The 24,579-nt window shown below is 38.6% G+C and overlaps 1 protein-coding gene and 1 long non-coding RNA gene across 2 annotated transcripts; one reads left to right on the forward strand and one right to left on the reverse strand.

Moving 5' to 3' along the window:
* Positions 1-40: 40 nt before the first annotated feature.
* LOC137048915 (uncharacterized) lies at positions 41-23,266 on the reverse strand. Its single transcript, XM_067427261.1, has 10 exons — positions 23,226-23,266; positions 12,330-12,353; positions 11,932-12,243; positions 11,372-11,677; positions 10,984-11,265; positions 10,434-10,754; positions 6,591-6,911; positions 627-947; positions 417-542; positions 41-318 (listed from the first exon to the last, which is right to left on the reverse strand). The coding sequence occupies exons 1-10, from the start codon at positions 23,257-23,259 to the stop codon at positions 41-43; spliced, it is 2,325 nt and encodes a 774-aa protein (XP_067283362.1). The 5' UTR covers positions 23,260-23,266.
* LOC137041193 (uncharacterized) lies at positions 14,254-16,768 on the forward strand. The gene is made up of 4 exons (XR_010898063.1): positions 14,254-14,317; positions 14,438-14,513; positions 14,681-14,747; positions 16,498-16,768. It is a non-coding gene; the product is annotated as an uncharacterized lncRNA (long non-coding RNA).
* Positions 23,267-24,579: the final 1,313 nt, after the last annotated feature.

Below are 24,579 nucleotides of genomic sequence, written 5' to 3' on the forward strand. Positions count from 1 at the left end.
TCATCTGTTTGGATTAATTATAGTATTTGGGGTGCACTCATTATTTATCACTTTCATAAAGGTTTTCATTAGATTTGTCTACCACACTTTTATTCTTCATACCATTCATATTGACATAGTCCTCTTCAGAGTCATCCGTGTCCACATTGACATAGTCCTGTTCAGAATGGTCTGAGTCCACATTGACATAGTCCTGCTCAGAATCATCATGATCCATGGTTTCCTCAAATTGTACATTTTCATAATCAGCCTCATCATCATCTTCATTTTTGTTGTCATGAGATCCACCTGCATAATTAGCTGCACCTAAAGACATTGCTGAGATGAAGGGACATTCAATAATTATTAAAGGAATTGATAATAAAGACAGTGTTGATGGAAATAAAAAAAAATGTTTTTATGAAATGGTACAATACCTTTTTTAAAATGAGTTTCCTCATTCCTTTGCTTTTGTCTTCTCTTGCACAAGAGGATGATTATAAGGACAGACAATAAGAGCAGCACGGCTGACACCGAAGCACCAATGACAGGAAGCAGAGAGGCTGAGACAGACACACAGTTTTGAGTTAAACTTTTTAGAGTTTACCAGCAGTTCAGCATGTTTTTAGACTCTTACACATCAATACCTGTGATAGTGATGGCCAGCAGTTCAGAGGCAGATGAACGGAAGGTGCGTGAGGACAAAGTGACTTCATAAACACAGCTGTAGTTTCCCTCGTGTGAAAAATCTGCCTCAGGAAAGGAGAAGGAGGCAGAGAGATCGACAGCTGACTGAATGCTGGTAATATTTGATTCCCTAAACAGGTTGAAGGAGCCTCCAGGATACTGAGATTCAGTGGAACAGATGATAGTGAAACTGTGGCCCCTGGTGATCACTGGCCCCTGAGGCCCCATGTCAAACCCTCCATCAGGAGCAATGCGGGGAATGCTGGGCTTCTGCAAGTGCACTAGAAAATATGAGAATACATGAATACATTTATATGGTTACAGAGCTTCAAGCCTTAAAGAAGTCATATGCTATTTTAAAAGTTCATTGTTTTGTTTTTGGTTGTAATAATGACATCATTTAATACATTTCACATACTGCACATTATTGCAGCTCCTCTATTCTCTGTCTGTCTGAAACATGCAGATTTTTTACAAAGCCCCGCATTCCGAAAAGCCCAGTGCGTTGTGATTGGCCAAACACTTCAAGCATGTGTCAGAAATATAACGCTTCTTACCATTATCACAAGTTTCAGCTTCCAAGGCTTCTAATACAATTGTAAACACACAATTCATAATGTAATCTGAATTAATGTATCAGTTTGAGTAAGAGTCTGAAAATGATCAATGAGATCATTCTGGATGATCAAGCAGATCATCTAAATTATTGAGGTGTGTATGGCTGCCATTGTACTCTTCCAAATCAAAAAGTTGTCCTCCATAAAATGTGCTGTACACAAGCTAACTTTTGGGTTGTACTGCTTAGGAACCATGTTATAAATAAATGTTAATCACTGAGTCCTAATTCCGTCCATTTTTGAATGGCCAATAGGGGTTTTGCTTTCTCATCCAAACCAACAGCATCTCTGCAACATGATGACAACACAACAATTAACAAAAACCCTTTATTTTGCCTTTTTGTCATTGATCTTACAATCACTTTATGCTTTAATTTCACTTTGTGACGTTGACAGTGGTGGAAGTAATATCTGGACTTCAATTGAGACGTTGTAGGCAGCTCTGGATTGAAGAGATAGGCATAAATTCTCACAAAGACTCATAATAATAATACTTTTAATTTGTACCTGTGCTCTTCCTACTTGTATAACAACTTTACAAGTGGAAAATATACAATGTTATCAGTTTGCACTGCATACGTTATTAATTATTTATAGATTAATCCTTATTAAAGGTACTGAAGTTATTTAGTCAAGAGCAGAGCATATTTAGTGAGCAATTACTTTTGTTCTTTACATTGTCATTATAAGTGGTTACTGTCACTTTAAAAGATCCTCTGCTGTCGCACATGATATGGATGTGAAATGCTAAAGTCGCAGTTACATGTCTGTCCCCCACCCTGCTCCTCTTCAGAAAATTAAATTCGCTGTCCCATTGATCACGGTATTTACACGAGGGTTATGTTTTTTTGGCAGGAGTGCCTTCCAAGGTTATTTTCGTAAACGAAAACTGAAACTAAGACTAAAACTATTGGTCAAAAAACATTTTCGTAAACTGAAATAAAATTTAAAAATCTGAATAAATAAAAAACTAAAACGAAACGAAACTAACTACTCTTACTAAAAAACTAACTGAAATAAAATAATAATTGGCAAAAATAAATATTCGTTTTCGTTATTAATAAGCTCTCTTTAATGTGGTGGAAAATCTGACTGTGGCGGTTGAGGGAGTGTCTGTATATCGCGCTACTGCGCATGAAATAATCTGAGGAGATAAACCGCTGTCCTGTGACGGACGCGTGCAGACAGTCAACACATCGCTAGTCTTAAACGGCAGTTCACAAAGAATCAATGCGTCCGCGGCAGTGAAAGGGGAAATAACACAAGGTAATGAGATGCACGTTGAACTTCTTTTAAGCTCACTGTTTTAGAATGCCGTTTCTTACGTGACGAGAGACGCAGGCGCAAAAGTCAGCAACTATAGTAGCAAATAACGTTACTAGCCTACTGTGCGTTTGAGATTTCATGTTTGCATAATATTGACAGGCTCAAAGGTGTTATCATAATCATTTACTACTAATATTATTATCTGTGTGGAGACATTTCCCCACAAAGTAGGGAATACCAGGACACACACACACACGTTTGTTTCGCTATATAAGTGAGGACATTGCATGGACTTCCATTGATTTTATATCAGGTTAATGATATTTTATATCCCCTAACTCAATTCCTATCCCTAAACCTACCCATCCCAAGAACGTGCAAAACAATAGATTTAAATAAAAACATGTTTTGGCCGATTTATAAGCCTTTTTATCTAGTGAGGACCAGTCAAATGTCCTTACTAGTCAGTTATCATAATATTTTACTAGATAAGTGAGGACATTGGTCCCCTTTACAATTATAGCACAACAAACACACACACACACACACACACACACACACACACACACACACACACACACACACACACACACACACACACACACACGCACACACACACACACGCACACACACACACACGCACACACACATGTCTGGTGCGCTATCTTTGTGGGGACTTGCCATAGACGTAATGGTTTTTATACCATACAAACCATATATTCTATCCCCCTGCCCCTAAACCTACCCATCACAGGAAACTTTCTACATTTTTACATTTTCAATAGAACTCATTATGTATGATTTATAAGCTTTTGTACCCATTGGGACCTCAATTTAGGTCCCCACGGTGACACGAGTCCCCATGAGTCTGTGTGCATTCAGGTTGAAGTCCTCACCAGGCTAGAAAAACATGTACACACACACACACACACACACACACACACACACACACACACACACACACACACACACACACACACACACACACACACACACACACACACACACACACACACACACACACACACACACACACACAGCAAAACAGTGTGTAGACACTGCTAGCCTACATTGTACTACTGAAGAAATTAAAATAAGCTTTTAATTGTTTAACAATATTTCATCTGTTATGAGTGAGTTTGTCTGGAATTTATAATTTTTACTTTTATATTTTACGTTGCATCTATTTTGTTCTTTAAGATAGATCCTCTGAGTATTAGCCTATGTCAAAAAAATCAAATATAAATTATATTTTGATATTAAAAAAATTATTTAATTTTTAATCTCCAGATCGTTGTTTGTATAGGTCATAGTTTGACTCAAGCTTTTTTGCTCAAAGGTGAAGACCCGACTTTATGCATGTTTTGTAAGACCGTCCTGGGTTTAAACAATAATGCTTGTTTATCAAGTGATTTCACTTAAGGATGTTTAGTAAGATTAAACTCTAATCTGTGCAAACATTAAACTTTGCTGAAATCAAAAACCTTGATTTGGTCTCTACACTTCACTATGGTAACTCTGCTTAACTATAATTACTAAAACTAAAACTGAAACTAAATAAATAAAAACTAAATAGAAATGTATTTGCAAAATAAAAACTAAACTAAAACTAGCAAAAACATTTGTAAAACTAACTAAAACTAAACTGAAATTTGTAGCAAAATTGAAAACGATAATAAAATAAAAACTAATTTAAAAAAGCAAAACTATAATAACCTCTGCCTTCCGTCTCTATCGTTATGTCCATCATCCGTCTCTGTTTTGTTTTTGTTTTTTCCCGCGTTGTCACTCGTCATCTGACCTCACACACTAACCTTGCGACAATGGCCACCTACAGTACTGTAGGCTACTGCAGATGGCAGTTATCGCGAGGCTAGTTACAGAGCTCAGATTGGAAATGTTTTTGTTTTATTCCTCCGGTATTATTATTTTTTAATAACGCATGTTAAAATATGGGATATATACAGGAAAATACTAATATGGGAGGACGGCGGGGAAGAAGGGTAAAATACGGGACTTTCCCGGCCAAAACGGGATACTTGACAGGTATGGATTAGTGTTCTCTGTTAGATAGAATAAATCGTTTTGTGGGAGACTACAAGCTTTATAATTTTACAGATTGTATTCTTGCACAAACAGATACATTACACACTAAAAGAAAAGAAAATTAAAAAGCATCATATGACTCCTTTAAATTCAAACAGATTTAAAGGTGCCCTAGAATGAAAAATTGAATTAACCTTGCCATAGTAAAATAAAAAGAGTTCAGTACATGGACATCACATACAGTGAGTCTCAAACACCATTGCCTCATCCTTCATATGTAAATCTTGTTTGTGAAAAACACCATGGAAAAACAAGCTATTTTCAACATGACGCCACCTGTGACGCAATCGCAGGGATCCTTAATATGTACGCCCCCCAACATTTGCATGTCAGCCAATGTTCATTGTCAGGCGGAACTGCGCAGTGCGCAGCCGTCGGGAGTTCAGCAGATAAACAAGCGTCACGCGAGGATTGCGAAAACAGCAGATCATGGACACAAATGTCATGTTCCAGGCTGTGCAGGGGACGTGAGGACTTTTCTTAGCCTTCCCACAGATAAATAACGTCAACAGTCATGGTTGATGTTTATTTACAATCAGATACCGCAACAATTTAATTCAAAGTTGTTTGTTTGCTCTGCCCATTTCACCACGGACAGTTTTTCGAACCTGGGGCAATATAGCAGGATTCCCTCAGCATCTATAACTGAAGAAATGGCAGATTCCAACCGTATTCCTGCAAGTAGTAAGTAGTGATTTTATCCACTTCTTGACTGTTGAACCCATTTCTGATTAAATTGAAAGATTCTTAGTAAGTGTGGTGGCAAAATGCAAATCTTGGTATAGCCATATGTTTACCTTCCCATGGTGTGAGATATGCAGTACATGACATACGTGTACTATGATCTATACATGGGCTACGGGGCATCCTGACTTAAACAACGGCCTGTATGGAAATGTACTGAGAGGGGAGGATGCTGCCAACACTATAAGAGATTGTGATTTCTGTTATGACTTCAGTGTACGCTTGGTGTGGCCTGGTGGTTACATCAACCGTGCCTCTTTCTTGCAAGAAACTTTTTTATTAAATAAACCTTTATAATTATAATTGGCTAATGTTTGTCTCTTATTCAGTGAAGCGACAGAGTTTATTATTTTGCCATTACATAAGACAACATTACGATAATATCCCCCCTGTTGTCTAGATCTAACGCAAGATGCTGGAAACTCCAAGTAGCACACATAACAGTTTGTCAAATGACAAAGCTTAATATTATTTCCTGCCAGTTTTTTCATAAAATACAACAGTAGATACGTATGTCGATCCCTTTTTACGGATTGAAATCTAAATTAGCCTACATTTCATCATTAACACATAACTCAGAAGCTAACTACGTTTACTAACTGTTTAGTTGCTTACAGATCGCTCACTCGATTATTGTAGCTAACGTCACCTTCTCCACCATCCAAGTTGAAAAAATAATAATTTAACAAGGCTTCTAGTCAATTTGTTAAATAAATATACATTTTTGAGAACTGAAGTATGATTATTTTACAGCGGGTGAGTAGTAAACTTGACACTGACTATTTTGAGTGGCTTCTAAATTACTTTGTTGGCCTAAATAAATTGACTTTTAAATCAATTCTCTACTGTCAAACTGTAACGGTACTGTAAACAACATATTTACGTGCTACCCAGTTCAGTTCGTGATTCAAAGTTAAGAAGCTATCATTGTAAAATCATTGCCATGACGGATGGTATACATGTGTTAGATGTGCAGTGAAACAGGCAATCAGAGCAGACCTCGGGATTAATATTCATGACCCTTTTAAATAAGGCAAAAACAGAGCAGTACATCCTAGGGACAATTTCTAGGGTTGTAAATGGACCTGTAAACCGTATCTGGACAGTTTTTGACCTTAAATAAGCCACATACAGGATTAATCCACAGCCCTTTTGCAAATCAGCAGCACAAACACAAAAATACATCAATACCTGTGATAGTGATGGCCAGCAGTTCAGAGGCAGATGAACGGAAGGTGCGTGAGGACAAAGTGACTTCATAAACACAGCTGTAGTTTCCCTCGTGTGAAAAATCTGCCTCAGGAAAGGAGAAGGAGGCAGAGAGATCGACAGCTGACTGAATGCTGGTAATATTTGATTCCCTAAACAGGTTGAAGGAGCCTCCAGGATACTGAGATTCAGTGGAACAGATGATAGTGAAACTGTGGCCCCTGGTGATCACTGGCCCCTGAGGCCCCATGTCAAACCCTCCATCAGGAGCAATGCGGGGAATGCTGGGCTTCTGCAAGTGCACTAGAAAATATGAGAATACATGAATACATTTATATGGTTACAGAGCTTCAAGCCTTAAAGAAGTCATATGCTATTTTAAAAGTTCATTGTTTTGTTTTTGGTTGTAATAATGACATCATTTAATACATTTCACATACTGCACATTATTGCAGCTCCTCTATTCTCTGTCTGTCTGAAACATGCAGATTTTTTACAAAGCCCCGCATTCCGAAAAGCCCAGTGCGTTGTGATTGGCCAAACACTTCAAGCATGTGTCAGAAATATAACGCTTCTTACCATTATCACAAGTTTCAGCTTCCAAGGCTTCTAATACAATTGTAAACACACAATTCATAATGTAATCTGAATTAATGTATCAGTTTGAGTAAGAGTCTGAAAATGATCAATGAGATCATTCTGGATGATCAAGCAGATCATCTAAATTATTGAGGTGTGTATGGCTGCCATTGTACTCTTCCAAATCAAAAAGTTGTCCTCCATAAAATGTGCTGTACACAAGCTAACTTTTGGGTTGTACTGCTTAGGAACCATGTTATAAATAAATGTTAATCACTGAGTCCTAATTCCGTCCATTTTTGAATGGCCAATAGGGGTTTTGCTTTCTCATCCAAACCAACAGCATCTCTGCAACATGATGACAACACAACAATTAACAAAAACCCTTTATTTTGCCTTTTTGTCATTGATCTTACAATCACTTTATGCTTTAATTTCACTTTGTGACGTTGACAGTGGTGGAAGTAATATCTGGTCTTCAATTGAGACGTTGTAGGCAGCTCTGGATTGAAGAGATAGGCATAAATTCTCACAAAGACTCATAATAATAATACTTTTAATTTGTACCTGTGCTCTTCCTACTTGTATAACAACTTTACAAGTGGAAAATATACAATGTTATCAGTTTGCACTGCATACGTTATTAATTATTTATAGATTAATCCTTATTAAAGGTACTGAAGTTATTTAGTCAAGAGCAGAGCATATTTAGTGAGCAATTACTTTTGTTCTTTACATTGTCATTATAAGTGGTTACTGTCACTTTAAAAGATCCTCTGCTGTCGCACATGATATGGATGTGAAATGCTAAAGTCGCAGTTACAAAACGCGTGACTGTCCCCCACCCTGCTCCTCTTCAGAAAATTAAATTCGCTGTCCCATTAATCATGGTATTTACACGAGGGTTATGTTTTTTTGGCAGGAGTGCCTTCCGTCTCTATCGTTGTCCATCATCCGTCTCTGTTTTGTTTTTGTTTTTTCCCGCGTTGTCACTCGTCATCTGACCTCACACACTAACCTTGCGACAATGGCCACCTACAGTACTGTAGGCTACTGCAGATGGCAGTTATCGCGAGGCTAGTTACAGAGCTCAGATTGGAAATGTTTTTGTTTTATTCCTCCGGTATTATTATTTTTTAATAACGCATGTTAAAATATGGGATATATACAGGAAAATACTAATATGGGAGGACGGCGGGGAAGAAGGGTAAAATACGGGACTTTCCCGGCCAAAACGGGATACTTGACAGGTATGGATTAGTGTTCTCTGTTAGATAGAATAAATCGTTTTGTGGGAGACTACAAGCTTTATAATTTTACAGATTGTATTCTTGCACAAACAGATACATTACACACTAAAAGAAAAGAAAATTAAAAAGCATCATATGACTCCTTTAAATTCAAACAGATTTAAAGGTGCCCTAGAATGAAAAATTGAATTAACCTTGCCATAGTAAAATAAAAAGAGTTCAGTACATGGACATCACATACAGTGAGTCTCAAACACCATTGCCTCATCCTTCATATGTAAATCTTGTTTGTGAAAAACACCATGGAAAAACAAGCTATTTTCAACATGACGCCACCTGTGACGCAATCGCAGGGATCCTTAATATGTACGCCCCCCAACATTTGCATGTCAGCCAATGTTCATTGTCAGGCGGAACTGCGCAGTGCGCAGCCGTCGGGAGTTCAGCAGATAAACAAGCGTCACGCGAGGATTGCGAAAACAGCAGATCATGGACACAAATGTCATGTTCCAGGCTGTGCAGGGGACGTGAGGACTTTTCTTAGCCTTCCCACAGATAAATAACGTCAACAGTCATGGTTGATGTTTATTTACAATCAGATACCGCAACAATTTAATTCAAAGTTGTTTGTTTGCTCTGCCCATTTCACCACGGACAGTTTTTCGAACCTGGGGCAATATAGCAGGATTCCCTCAGCATCTATAACTGAAGAAATGGCAGATTCCAACCGTATTCCTGCAAGTAGTAAGTAGTGATTTTATCCACTTCTTGACTGTTGAACCCATTTCTGATTAAATTGAAAGATTCTTAGTAAGTGTGGTGGCAAAATGCAAATCTTGGTATAGCCATATGTTTACCTTCCCATGGTGTGAGATATGCAGTACATGACATACGTGTACTATGATCTATACATGGGCTACGGGGCATCCTGACTTAAACAACGGCCTGTATGGAAATGTACTGAGAGGGGAGGATGCTGCCAACACTATAAGAGATTGTGATTTCTGTTATGACTTCAGTGTACGCTTGGTGTGGCCTGGTGGTTACATCAACCGTGCCTCTTTCTTGCAAGAAACTTTTTTATTAAATAAACCTTTATAATTATAATTGGCTAATGTTTGTCTCTTATTCAGTGAAGCGACAGAGTTTATTATTTTGCCATTACATAAGACAACATTACGATAATATCCCCCCTGTTGTCTAGATCTAACGCAAGATGCTGGAAACTCCAAGTAGCACACATAACAGTTTGTCAAATGACAAAGCTTAATATTATTTCCTGCCAGTTTTTTTCATAAAATACAACAGTAGATACGTATGTCGATCCCTTTTGACGGATTGAAATCTAAATTAGCCTACATTTCATCATTAACACATAACTCAGAAGCTAACTACGTTTACTAACTGTTTAGTTGCTTACAGATCGCTCACTCGATTATTGTAGCTAACGTCACCTTCTCCACCATCCAAGTTGAAAAAATAATAATTTAACAAGGCTTCTAGTCAATTTGTTAAATAAATATACATTTTTGAGAACTGAAGTATGATTATTTTACAGCGGGTGAGTAGTAAACTTGACACTGACTATTTTGAGTGGCTTCTAAATTACTTTGTTGGCCTAAATAAATTGACTTTTAAATCAATTCTCTACTGTCAAACTGTAACGGTACTGTAAACAACATATTTACGTGCTACCCAGTTCAGTTCGTGATTCAAAGTTAAGAAGCTATCATTGTAAAATCATTGCCATGACGGATGGTATACATGTGTTAGATGTGCAGTGAAACAGGCAATCAGAGCAGACCTCGGGATTAATATTCATGACCCTTTTAAATAAGGCAAAAACAGAGCAGTACATCCTAGGGACAATTTCTAGGGTTGTAAATGGACCTGTAAACCGTATCTGGACAGTTTTTGACCTTAAATAAGCCACATACAGGATTAATCCACAGCCCTTTTGCAAATCAGCAGCACAAACACAAAAATACATCAATACCTGTGATAGTGATGGCCAGCAGTTCAGAGGCAGATGAACGGAAGGTGCGTGAGGACAAAGTGACTTCATAAACACAGCTGTAGTTTCCCTCGTGTGAAAAATCTGCCTCAGGAAAGGAGAAGGAGGCAGAGAGATCGACAGCTGACTGAATGCTGGTAATATTTGATTCCCTAAACAGGTTGAAGGAGCCTCCAGGATACTGAGATTCAGTGGAACAGATGATAGTGAAACTGTGGCCCCTGGTGATCACTGGCCCCTGAGGCCCCATGTCAAACCCTCCATCAGGAGCAATGCGGGGAATGCTGGGCTTCTGCAAGTGCACTAGAAAACAAAAAGCATACATGAAGCATTAAATTCAAATAACTTTAAACCAATAAAATTGGCTTCAAAAACTGCATCTTTACAGGATCAAAATTTAATTCACAGTTGATTTACAAATCAGCAGCACAAACACAGATAAAAATAAGACATCAATACAGATTGAATTCACTTTCATGCAACTAATGTACTTATTTGATGTAGGCAATGAGACCAGATTAAACACACTCACCCACAGTGACTTTAACAGTGTTACTCAAAGGTGACTTTATATTTTGGTAGGAGTAATCACAGCTGTAGCTGCCCTGATGAGAGACGCCTACATTAACAAGGTCAAAAGTCACATCAGATACACGTTTCTGGGAGGATACAGATGATCCGTTCTTGAAGAGGTGGAATTCAGCATTAGCATTGCATCTTGGTTTAGGTGTTGTGCATCTGAACTGAAGGTTTTCTCCAGAAGAAACAGCTGCATATGTGGAGATCAGGGAAAGAGTGGGCTTCTGCAGGGCACCTGGAAAATAAACATTAACCTTTTAAAATGGCATGTTAAGATGTGATGAAAGTCATGAAATACATTCAGCTTCATGTAATGTCAAGATGCAAAAGATTTGACTTGCCTGAACAAACAACACCAGCATCTTCACTATGACCACAGTTGTGATTTCCTATTCCTCTGTGTGAACATTGGGCGAGGGCTTCTTCACCACCTGAACATCCAACATCATCCAGCCAGATCGATCCACTGCCTTGACCAAAGGCGGCACTTTCATTTGCGCTGATGGCCGAGCCACACTGTAACTGTCTGCACACCACAGTCGCATCATTCATGCCCCAGTCATCATCACACACGGTTCCCCACTGGCCATTATAGCGGGTCTCCACTCTTCCACAGCAATGATCAGACCCATTGACCAATCTTATGTCTTAAAAATGTAAGTACAGTGTAATTAAAAACTACGTAAATATTTGTATACTGTATATTCCATGTGTTTGACATTGTTATGAGCAAAGCCACAAATTTGCATAGCCCTTTTGCTTTCTCTCTTTTTTTATAATAATTATTTGGGATAGCATAAGTTTATGTTGTTTTTAATCATTTTGGTACTATTTTCATCACAAGCAAAACAGCAGATTTATAAAACTATCTTGGATCTGGGGAAAACATTTATACTTTTACCCTGTAAGCAGACAACACCTGCATCTTCTCGATGACTACAGTCATTTACTCCAAAACCATTGTGTGAGCACTGTGAGAGGGATGATTCATTTCCTAAACATTTCACTTCATCCAACCAGATCTGATCGGTTCCATGGCCAAAATTAGCATTGGAGTTTACAGCTCCTCCACATCCCAACTGTTTGCAAACCACAGCAGCATCTTCAATGTCCCAGGAATCATCACACACTGTTCCCCAACGTCCATCATGAAGGATCTCAACTCTCCCAGAGCATTCATTATTGCCATTCACCAGCCTGATGCTATATCCACCTAAAAAAAAATATATTATGCCTCAATTCACATCTTACAACATGCTAAACTTGCAAATTAGCAAAAACTTACAGTGTGTTACTTACCAGCTCCAGAAGTTAGAGTACTGGCTGTTGAGACGAAAAACAGCAACAATTAAAAATATTGTACTGACAATTATATAATTAATGATTTACATTAACATCACCATCACTAAGCTTCTGACAGTTCTTTCTATCTTAATGTAAAAAACATTCCCCCTAAAATTTACAGTTTTTTAAGCCTTTGGTAACTTTTTGTTGTAGTGTTAGCTAACACCTTCGTCTTACCTAACATTAAAAAAAATCATGTCTCCACAATTGAACATTTTTCCCCAAATTAAATTTCTGTGAATTGATGCAATTTAGTTCACTGAAATTCAATTTGGGAAACTGAAACATTTAGATGTGATCAGTCACTAGAAAATGTTAAATGTTCAATTGGGGACCATATATATATATATATATATATATATATATATATATATATATATATATATATATATATATATATATATGATTGACAGATGCACTTTTTTTAAAGAATGGATGCACTTTTATGATGGATAGATGCACTTTTATGGATTCAAAATAGAAACAGCCATTCACTGCTATTATAAAGCTTGGAAGAGCCAGGACGGTTTTTAATATAACTCTGATTGTATTTGTCTGAAAGCTACACTGTGTGATATTTTCTCCCATCTAGTGGTGAAAAGGTATATGACCATCCAGTGAATAATAGTTTTTGCTCCTCTCAATTTCGATTTCGTTTCAACTCCTACGGTGGCCGATTTAGTCATGGCTTTCAGTTCGACCTCTTCGGTGAGTGTTGCGTCAACTCAAGTGATGAGGTAATTTTTGAAAACTATTATAATTTGCAGTTATTTAATTTACCAAATGATCTATGATCAAATTAATCTATGTAAAATGACTAATAGAACTGAATAATAACCAGTTCATTGCTAACATCAGCTATCAGGTTACCAGACGAATGCAAGCTCTTAGTAAAGTAACTTTTATCAGTGCTATCATTGTTCTGTATATTGTACAACACCACTAGCGTAAGGCAAACAAATTATAATGCAATTCAAATATTAATCTCATGTTATCCGTCATAGAACACGGATTTATGTTATAAGGTAAACAATACTTTTTCATCATTGACGCGAGGAAAACTATCCTAGACGTCGTTCTAGTGTTATGCACAGCACACCATGATATAATTAGCCAAGTAACAATAAAACTTCCAATATACACAAATAGGCTGAATTAATATTACCTGTCGAGAAGAAAGCAGGCAACGTCGGCGTTCTTTTTAAAATCGTTGCTCCTCATGAGCTCTTTCCATCTTGGAAAGGCCACTCCAATATTTACTTTTGTCTCGTTGATTTGCCCGTTGCGTTGCCGTCTTAATTCTCTTTTCCGCTTCCTTGGCGACTCTGATACATATTCCGCAATGTTAATAGGTCCCCGACCCGGGTCGAATTCGGTAATCAATTCCGGGACGTGGTTGCTTTCACACAGAAGGCGACCCGGCAATGTTCCGGGAATATTGCGGGTCCGACGTGCAGTGTGAAAGGGGCTCAAGAGTGATCCTCCATCATCATATAGCAGCCTCAAGCAATCCCCCTCTTCACATTCGACACGGTGCCATCGAGTGTAAAAACGCGAAAAGCGAAGCTTGAATTTACGGGTATGTCCCTCTTTGGCAAATGTACTTTCAAGATGGAGGAGCAACATGGCGACCGCCATCCGAACCCTCAACACGTACCGGTATGTATTTTCAATGGTATATTATAAAATTACGAGAATGCATTATTACTTGAAAGAAGTAAATATACATTAATGAGCACATATATTTTTGAAAGAACTAAGTGATTTTAGCTAAGAATAAACTAAAAAAGTTACACAGTGTAGCTTTAAGACTGTTTAAAGTATTTCTTTATCCTCAAACTATCTTTTATTCTTGTTTGCCAGCACACCTACCATATGACTAAAAAACAGAAGAACAACTCCTCAATCCTTCCTTATTTGGAAGACTAATAATTTTAGAATGGGTAAGTAATTCTTTCATATTAAATATTTATGCAAAATGTATTTATCATTTTAACTTTTGGTTAATGTTTGGATATGCCTTCATGTTTAAATGTAATTGTTTTTTCTATTTGTGTTTTTAGGAGTGTTTCTATAATGCATCAAGTAAGGCCCGGGGTTGGTGCTTGAAGACTACAGACTAGAACCTCCCTGGTTATGGTAAGATTTAACAGATAACTTATGAAAGAATCATGGGCACAAAATTCAAAAATAATCATAGCTTTGTTGGTATTTGGCTAACATAATTACAAATACTAAAAAAGTCAAACAAATTGTTTTCATGATTTGACAGGTAGATGTTTTCTGTTTGATTTTATACCCAGCAGATTGGGAAATCTCTGCCTATCTCAAAGTCATGAAGAAGGGAACAAAAATCATTCCAGCAGCTGACTAGTAAGTGAGATTTCTTAAAGGGATAGTTCACACAAAAATTAAAATTCTGTCATCATTTACTCACCCTCATGTTGTCAATGTCATGTGATTTCAGCAGTTTGACACATAATCCAAATCATAAATCAATACGCTGATTCATGACCGTTTGAATCTTTATTTGAGGTTTGAAAACAAACGTGGAAGAGAAGACAATGCCGAATAAATTCGTAGTTTTTGTTATTTTTGGATCAAAATGTATTTTAATCAAGAGATTCTAATCAACTAACCAATGTCTCATATGGACTACTTTGATGATGTTTTTATTCCCTTTCTGGACATGGACAGTATAGTGTGCATACACTTAGATACGCTCTCAGACTAAATCTAAAATATCTTAAACTGTGTCTGAAGATGAACGGAGGTCTTACGGGTGTGAAACAACATTAAGGAGAGTCATTAATGACATAAATTTAATTTTTGGGTGAACTAACTAACCCTTTAAATACAGCAAGTTTTCTACCATAAACTTAGCCTGGTTTTACCAGACTCTTGTACATTTCATTTGTACATAGAGTCTGGCCACTCTCCATTGACAAGGGTTTATTTCCGCGAAGGCGGGCACCCTGTTGAGGTTTAAAACTATTGGATCTGCCCTGAGCCACTCTGGATCTGCCATAACCAATCGCTATCGTTTGGTCGTGACGTATGTAATGCGTCCTTCGCCTGTTTCACTAATGGAAATCCGACAAAATAAAAGTGCATCTGTGCATGCCACCTCAGTAATAAAACTATAGAATAAAACCTAACTCTGTGATCGGGAACTCTGTAATCGGAAACGCGGCACTCACGTGGTCCGTAACATCATTGTATGCTGTAAATAAAATGTCATATGCTTGGTATGATAATAAATGCTGATATAAATAATGGACCAATTCAAATGTTTAAATGCTTTTATTTTAATTTGTTTGAGCGGCGATGAAATATATTGCTCTTCTAAATACTTGCCAGCATTTTAAGGAAATACAAGGCTATCCTAATAACATCAAAGCAACCGTATGGTGTTCTGCAGTGGTCAAAAATGATTACAAACAGTGAATTTTGAAGTGATATATTGTTGAAAACTCAGAGATGTGGATTCGGACAGCTATTATATCACCACACGACGTTGTGTTTGTCAAAAGCAGTAGGTAACTCGGCCGGGGGTTTTTACGTGGGTGGTGAGAGACGGACGGCAATAAAATAACTGACCAGTCCCTGTAACTTAAATGATAGCAATACCTTCCGACCCCACGAGAAACAGTTACTGTCCGAATAGCTTCAGGAACTCCTTCATCACTAACGGAGCAAGCTGGAAAATCAAACTTTTCCCGAATTTACCCTGTTGGAGGGCCACAACATCATGGCCACCAACAAACCCCAGCAAAGACTGTTATTGCTCCGGCTTTAACTGCTGGAAATTCGGCAGCGGTGCCACAATGCAATGAATGGTTTAGTTTGCATCTTTCTCCGCCGCCATTACTGAACTACATCTCAAACTAGCGCTCGACATCAACGTCATCGTTCTCAGCCACTCCCTCTGTTCGCTGATTGGACCGGTAAAAATTTGTTTGGAGAAAACCTAACGTACACAGCAGTCCCAGACGTAGTACTGAAGGAAAATGAAAATTGAGCAGAAGTACGTAGGAGGGCAGAGCCAGGCTACCATAAACTTGCTGTATTTATAAAATACAAATAATATTAATTGTAATTGGTCTGGTTTTGTGTTGTCTAGGGAACCAGCATTCCAGGATTTTCCGAGAGAGTTGGATCTACACAACCTTCCCTGCTCTGCATGTGAAACAACAACTATGCACTGAACTGTACTGTTAGCAGCTGGACACAACCTGATCCACAGATATCCTGCAACTGTTTTTCATCTGCTGAATGTTGTGTTGACTCAAGTACTGCTGTTCTGTTGCAGAGTTGAAGGTACTAAACCAACTTCACTGACACAGGACATATATTCACTGACATGCAGGACTTGAAGTATCACACACTGCTTGATAAGCAGCTTTAATATAATTCTGATGACAGAAATGCCTATACTGTGCCTTATTTGTTTATTTTAAAAGTTAACCTTCCGTGATGTAAAGGGTCTTGCTCGTTAATAAAGAACTAGTTTGTTAAAACAACTCTTTGCATTCTTTATTTTGTGACTTTACAATGAACAGACTTTTGTTGTACCATTATTTTCTCTGTGAATGTGCAGAGTTCAGTTGTGCTTGGATATTTTTGTCTATTAAAAAAAAAGTTATTCTTCATATGTTTATTTATTTTTTCCTGTAGTAAAAAAGCATTTTCAGAACATTGCATGTAAGAAAACTGTCATGAATACACTTTTAAGTGTTATAAAATAACACTGAATGATTTAAATTGACACTTTAAGAGTAAGGGAGTAACACGATTCAGAGTTAAAAATACTATTTAAGGTGTTATAAAATAACACTGAATGATTTAAATTAACACTTTAAGAGTAAGGGAGCTACACATGTTTAGTGTAAAAAATACTCTTAATGGTGTTCTGAAACAACACTCTAGGTGTTACATTTTTAACACTATTATGGAGTTAAAATATTAACACTATCCAAAGTGTTATTCTAACTCTAAACTGGTGAGAATTATATAAGTGTTAAATTTAACACTATGGGAGTTGAAATAACACTGACGTTTTTGCTGTGAGTGATGCCAGTAACGCGTTACATAGTAACTCTAATCTGACTACTTTTTTCCAGTAACGAGTAATCTAACGCGTTACTATTTCCAAACCAGTAATCAGATTAAAGTTACTTATCCAAGTCACTGTGAGTTACTATTTTAGTCATTTTCCTTAGTAAAAACCGACAGCTTATCAAAATTCTCAGCCCGAGTCCGGCTGGAGCCCGTGTTTTTTATTTATTTATTTTATTTTATTTTTTTACATTGTTGCAGCCATTAAAATAGTTCAGTTTTGTTTTTAATGTCAAAGTAGTGATATTTCGTTTCATTTCTTTATTAACCTAATTTAGAAAAGCGCCTTTTTATGACAGCTAGTCAGAGAGACGAAATGGATGCCGATTTGGTTGTATGTGTGAGTGCGTTGCCCGTGTAGTTGTTGTCAGTGCACTGCACAGGTGCATGAAGCTGTTAAGTACATTAAATCCTGAAAAAGCGCCGACAGCGGGAAGAATATCACGTTCTGGTCCGGGAGCTGCGTCTGGATGGTTCGCGGAGCAGTAATGAACGCAATTGGCTAGCGTCTGCTGTAGAATATTTGCATACGGCGATCTGATTGGATGACGCCTGTGCTGGCGCTTGAAAAGTTGAGAAATGAATCAGACCCAGATCTGATTTTTTCCAATGCGGCTGCAGTGTGAACAACCAAGGCAGATTTGATGCGACTTTTACGTCAATCTACGTCGACATTTGTCACAATTATGCGCTGGCGAGTTAGCCCTAGACACAGACAGTAACATTAAAAACTTGACTAGATATGGAGAACAGCAATGGAGCGAGTTTTTGGAGGGAGAGTGAGGTGTTAGACCTAATTTGTATATGGGGAGATACTTCAATTCAAGCTTAAGTAGAAGGATCCTACCGTAACCTCTCCGTTTTTGAAAGCACACGAAATGGAAGAAGGGGGACACAGACGAACGTGGCTTCAGTGCCAAAGGAAGGAGACAAAAGGCCAAAAACACTACTTTTGCTCTCTTTCTCTTCATTCCTCTCTTCAGCTCCTGCTCATTACTTTTATGGCTTCCATTACACAAACATTTTTAAATAAAAGCGAAAATGCTTACTTCCTCTATAACCTCCCAAACTTTAGTGCAACAGCGTGCTGTGTCTGATGTCATTGATATTGTTCTTTTGCACATGCGGGTTAGTTTGAAACCTCAAACAGTTCACACTGGAATCAGATATAGGCCACATTTTAAAAGGTAATGTGAACAGCCAAACAAAAAATCAGATCTGAGCAAAAAATCTGAATTGAGCATTAAGACTTGCGGTGTGAACAGACCCTTAGAGTCTGACGATCTATCATATAACAATATACATCAACTCTAACGTGCCTCATAAAATACATCTTCTATCAATATTCCTGAGAGGACAATAATGCCATAAAATCTCAAAATATGCAGTAATTTCATCAATTTTCCAGCGAGTGTGCTTGAGATGAACTACACTGAAATTAATGGTGTTTAATGCTGGAACTATTGATTGCTTTGCATTCCTCATCGAAACCTGATCGTAACTTTGATCGTAACAGAGGGGCGTGCTTATGGGCACGGTTACGAAGTTGAAAGTGGTCTCGACAGATGCCTCCACTCGAGGGTGGGGCGCCCTACACGAGGGCAAGCCGATCTCTGGCCTGTGGACAGAATCAGAGAAACGGCTGCACATAAACTGTCTAGAGATGAAAGCGGTCGCCTTATCGCTGAAAACTTTCCTTCCACACATAAAGAACCACCACGTCTTGGTCCGTACAGACAACATGGCGGTGGTAGCGTATATAAATCATCAGGGCGGCCTGAGATCACATTCTCTTCACCGCATGGCGAAGCATCTCCTTTTATGGGCAGAGCACAACCTGAGCTCCCTAAGGGCGGCTCACGTGCCAGGTATTCTGAATCTGGGTCCGGATATGTTATCCAGGGGACCCATTCTCCCAGGGGAATGGTCTCTTCACTCACAAACGATTCGTTTAATTTGGAACACCTTCGACAGAGCGAAAGTAGATCTCTTCGCCTCAGAAGACAACACTCACTGCCCAATATTTTTCTCCAAACGCAGGGACGCCCTGGCACATGTCTGGCCCAGTCTCCCGCTATATGCTTTCCCCCCGATCGCGATGCTACCACAAACCATCAAGAAAATCTGGGAGACAGCATCCGCGGTGCTTTTAATAGCCCCGCTCTGGAGGAACCGAACGTGGTTCTCCGATCTGATCCAGCTGTCAGACACAGCCCCATGGCCCATTCCGCTGAGGAAAGACCTCCTCACGCAGGCGAAGGGGAAGATCTGGCATCCCAGTCCCGAGCTATGGGCCCTCCACATATGGCCCATCAACGGGTATCCGAAAACCTCTCTGACAGAGTTATGAACACTATTTCGGAAGCTAGAGCCCCCGCGACCAGGCGGCTCTATACTCTGAAGTGGTCGGTGTTTTCTAACTGGTGTGCTGCGCGAAACATCGACGCACGCTCATGCGAAACAGCAGAAGTGCTCGCTTTTCTCAAAGAGCTACTGGACGCCGGTCGTTCCCCCTCCACGCTCAAAGTTTATGTCGCCACCATAGCAGCTAACCATGCTCAGATCGCGGGACATTCACTAGGGAAAAGTGAGCTCATTGTACGTTTTCTTAAAGGGGCTAGGAGATTGAACCCCCCTCGCCCCCCCTCGTCCCTATTTGGGACCTCGCTGTGGTTTTAGAGGCCATGAAGGGTCCCCCCTTCGAGCCACTCCAGACCGCGACCATAAAGCTCTTATCACTCAAAACCGCATTTCTGCTGGCTCTGGCCTCGGTTAAGCGAGTGAGTGACTTACACGCACTCTCAGTGAGTCCGTCCTGTCTCGAGTTCGGGCCCAAAAACTAACCGAGACATGGTTTTATACCCAAAGTGCTTTCTACCCCTTTTAGAGCACAGGTTATTACACTGCTTCCATTACCCACGTCTCAGGGTGAACAGGACGCGAATCTACTCTGCCCGGTCAGAGCATTGAGACTGTATCTGGAGCGCTCCTCCCCCTTCAGGCAGTCGGACCAGCTGTTTGTCTGCTTCGGCGGCCGCACTAAAGGTTGTGCTGTCACGAAGCAAAGACTCTCACACTGGATAGTGGACGCGATCTCGCTGGCATATGAGTCTAAAAACCTAACCTGCCCTATAGGCGTTAAAGCCCAGTCCACTAGAGGCATGGCCTCATCTTGGGCTTGGTCGTGTGGCATTTCCTTGAAATATATCTGTGCAGCGGCAGGCTGGGCCTTTCCGTCCACTTTTATCAGATTCTACAAACTGGAGGTCCCAGCTCTACAAGCAGGGCTTCTCTCCATCTAGGCTCTATCTTGACCCTGGCAAACAGATTGCCTTACGTGTCGGCCTGTACACATTAGTCCTTAAAGCACCATTCACTCTACCATAGATCCGACTATGTCTATGTCGGTCTCTCTAGGTTTTTTTTGACATGTGCTTGAGTATACTGGGTCAGTCAGCACACACGGCGCTTTACATTGTGTTCCCATACACAATACGAGGAACCTCTCGAAAGGGAACGCACTCGGTTACTTTCGCAACCTCGGTTCCCTGAGAGAGAGGTAACGAGTATTGCGTTCCGTGCCGTGTTCATGCTTCTCAGGTATCGCTTCAGTCGATCTTAAAATCAGAGCGCTCAGAGCGCTGGGCTATTGCCGTGCAGCTGCACTGCGCTTTACATGGATACCTTTATTAATAAAGTTTTGCTTTATATTCTTGAGAAAAGGAGTTTTTCCCCATACCCAATACTCGTTCCCTCTCTCTCAGGGAACCGAGGTTACGAAAGTAACTGAGTTCATTACCGATCCTTTTTTCAGGAGTGGCTTCTTAGGTCCCATTTACACTGCATGGTTCAAGTGACCCAATTCCGATTTTTTTCCTCTCATGTGGCACAGATCGGATATGACATGTGAAATGTGTAAGCAGTAAAAAAACTGCTTAATTCTGCGGATTCAGGCCTCACTCATATGTGGTAATAAATCCGATATGATTCGGATGCGTGCATTAGCGTCTGCCATGTAAGCGGTCAAATCGGATATTCCCCAGTAAATGCGAGTTGTACGTCATTGAAAAAAGGACGGAGGCGAATGGTGGACACAAACTGTCAGTGTTGCCAAGTCTGTGGTTTTCATGCGGAATTGGGTTACTTTAACACAGTTTTGAGTGGCAATAGGGCGAGTTTTGTTGTGAAAACCTGGCTACCCCGTCAAGGGCTCTCCTCTTTTTCTCCGCCTTAAGAGAGAAATGTTTTGCCGACCTTTAAAGATGTGTGGAACAGTGCAGACAGCAAAACATTGTGCAATCATTTTGTCGGCGTCCATTGCATATCGCGCTGTTTTACTTCCTTTCACTGGTTAAGAACGTCTTGGGCTGTTTTGCCAGTGTACAGTGTAAATGCAAATATCGGCTATGGGTCGCTTTTGAAAAGATGATGTAAGTGGGTTGTCAAAAAAATTGTATATAGTCACCAAATCGGAATTTTACAACAAGACCTGCAGTGTAAATGCAACCTTATTCAGACCTGTTTTATACAGACCCTCATTTATAAAGCAGTCTGGTGAGAAATGGTTTGTGGTGCCAACATAAAAGCATTGATCAACGTTGATCAGGGGAATATTCCCTTCGAAATCTCAGCCACTGTGTCTTCAGTGGTTTAGATTTAGGAACATCAAAATGACTGCTGTGTTCATTATTAAACCCAAGAACAGAACCCCACAATCGCTTGGACAGCATTCTGCTTAAGTGTATCAACAATGGCGAACTATGATGAGCTCGCTTAGGGCGGGTCTGTGTTGGACACTTTGGTTGAAATTCTGCTATCAATTAACAGTCGTGGGGGGAATCCTTTGAACAGGGGAAAACATAATAAGGAGCTAAAAAAAAACGGCCCCTTTAAAATTAATTTAACATGAAAACATTAACATAATTTAACATTCACGGAATCATTTATTTGTTCAAAGCAGCTGATTTAATAACAAAATATTGCTAAATTAGCAATCATGCTTATATTCATGAAAACAGGGGCCTATTGCACAAAACTAGGATAAGGGTAAAAACTAGGATATCTTGGTGATCCTGGCTCAATTTATCTGCTAATATACAGTTATCTTTCGTTATCGTTATCGTTCTTGGTGTGAGTGTGCCTTCAGGGTACGTTTACATGACAGCGGTGTACTAAATTTTGCATACAGATGAAGAGATCACCAAGATATCCCGGCTTAATCCCTTATCCTAGTTTTGTGCAATAGGCCCCAGCTCTCTTGCTTTTATGATATTGCTTAATTATATTCTGTTACGTAAAAACAGCTAAAGTTCTTTGGCCATTTATATAAATTTTGAGACAATGCTGCATTGCTTTTGAACCCAACAGCACAGTAACAAAATAAATCACATGATAGTTATTGATTGCATTTCAAGCAGTAAGTTTTACATCAAATCACATTAATGATGTTAACTCAGACAATGCACCAGGAATTTAGTGATCATCCTAGCAATTTTTTGACTGATCTTGAGATAAATCCATAGTCCTCTAAGTCTGAAACCGAGACAAGACCAAGACCAAGACCAAGACCTTCAAAAAACTAGAGCAACTAGAAAAAGATGTAACCTATTGCAAGACTTATAGTCTTTAAATAGACGGATTGATTAAGGATGGAAATGTTACATTGTGACATGCAGTAGGCCTAGAAGAATATAACTATATTTTAATCTATAATAAAAAGAAAATTCTATTTACCCAACATCAAAATGAGAAGATAAGGTCTTGACATTGCAGTCCTTGCGTTGCTTTGTCCTTCAAAGTGCCTATGAATTTAAGAGGCTATTTCCTGGCTCAAAAGCACTGATGGTGCTTTGATAACAACTGAAAATAACAGTCCATATATGTGAGAAGGCCCATGAGGAACTAGTCTGTCTGTGCCCCTAAATGAGACAAAAAAAAAAGTATTGGAAATAATATTGGAATATTATATATATATATATATATATATATATATATATATATATATATATATATATATATATATATATATATATATATATATATATATATATATATATATATATAATATTGGTGTGACTGTTGTTTGCTATCTATTCAATTTGTACAATATGTTTATGCTGTATATTTTCTTCAAATTCATTTTAAAACTGTTAAATGTTATTTTTCTAATACTGCTAAATATTGTTTAATTGGTTAATTGTGCTTTATGTTAAAAATAAATTACATTTTTAGACGAAAAGGTTCTATCGGCAATACGTATTTGGAACCCTTAAAAGGTTATATATAGAAGTATAGTTGAGTATACTCCAAAGACCCTTTTATACTAAAAGGGTTCTATAATGACAAGAAAGAACCCTTTTGGCACTTAAAAAGGGTTCTATATAGAACACTGCGAAAAAATGCATTTCTTATCAAAGAAAAAAATGCATTTCTTATCTTAGCAAAAACTCTCTTCATTTTAAGTTATTTCCCAAAATAAGACAATTACTTTTGCTTTTCTAGTAAATACTTCTTGTTTTAAGAATGTTTAGATGTTTGGACTAGAAACAAGACAAAAAGTAAGAGTAAAAGTAAGAAAAGCATTTTTTTGCAGTGAACCTTTTAGGGGTTCTAACTATGTAGTGCCAATAGAACCTTTTAAGGTTCTATATAGAACCTTTTCTTCTAAGAGTGTACTTGCATTTGGTGAATTAATTGTTTTCATTTGGCATTGGCCAACCTGCGTCATGTCATCAACATGCAGTGTTGCTTTTCAGGAAGGCGCCACCACATTGGGAGGATATGCTATCTGTTGCCATGGTTATTTTGATATTGTGACTGAGAGAGCAGTGCCTAATGCAAGTGTTCAGAAGCTTTAAGTCATTAGAAGCTTAAGTTGAGAACAATTCTGCCATGGTTGGGTACAAGATTTACAAACCCACAAACTGCGAGTCATACAAGCCAAAGTAAGGTTGCACTCCATTTTTATTAGTTTTATTTACAGTTCTAATGCACATTGTTATAGAAAAATAAACAAATTAAATTGTTAAATATAATTATAATTGTAATTCAATTTTATTTTCATATCATGTTTTTAATGGAGCTTTAC

The sequence above is a fragment of the Pseudorasbora parva genome, chromosome 2 (assembly GCF_024679245.1).
Source record: "Pseudorasbora parva isolate DD20220531a chromosome 2, ASM2467924v1, whole genome shotgun sequence".
In the NCBI taxonomy this organism is placed as follows: Eukaryota; Metazoa; Chordata; class Actinopteri; order Cypriniformes; family Gobionidae; genus Pseudorasbora; species Pseudorasbora parva.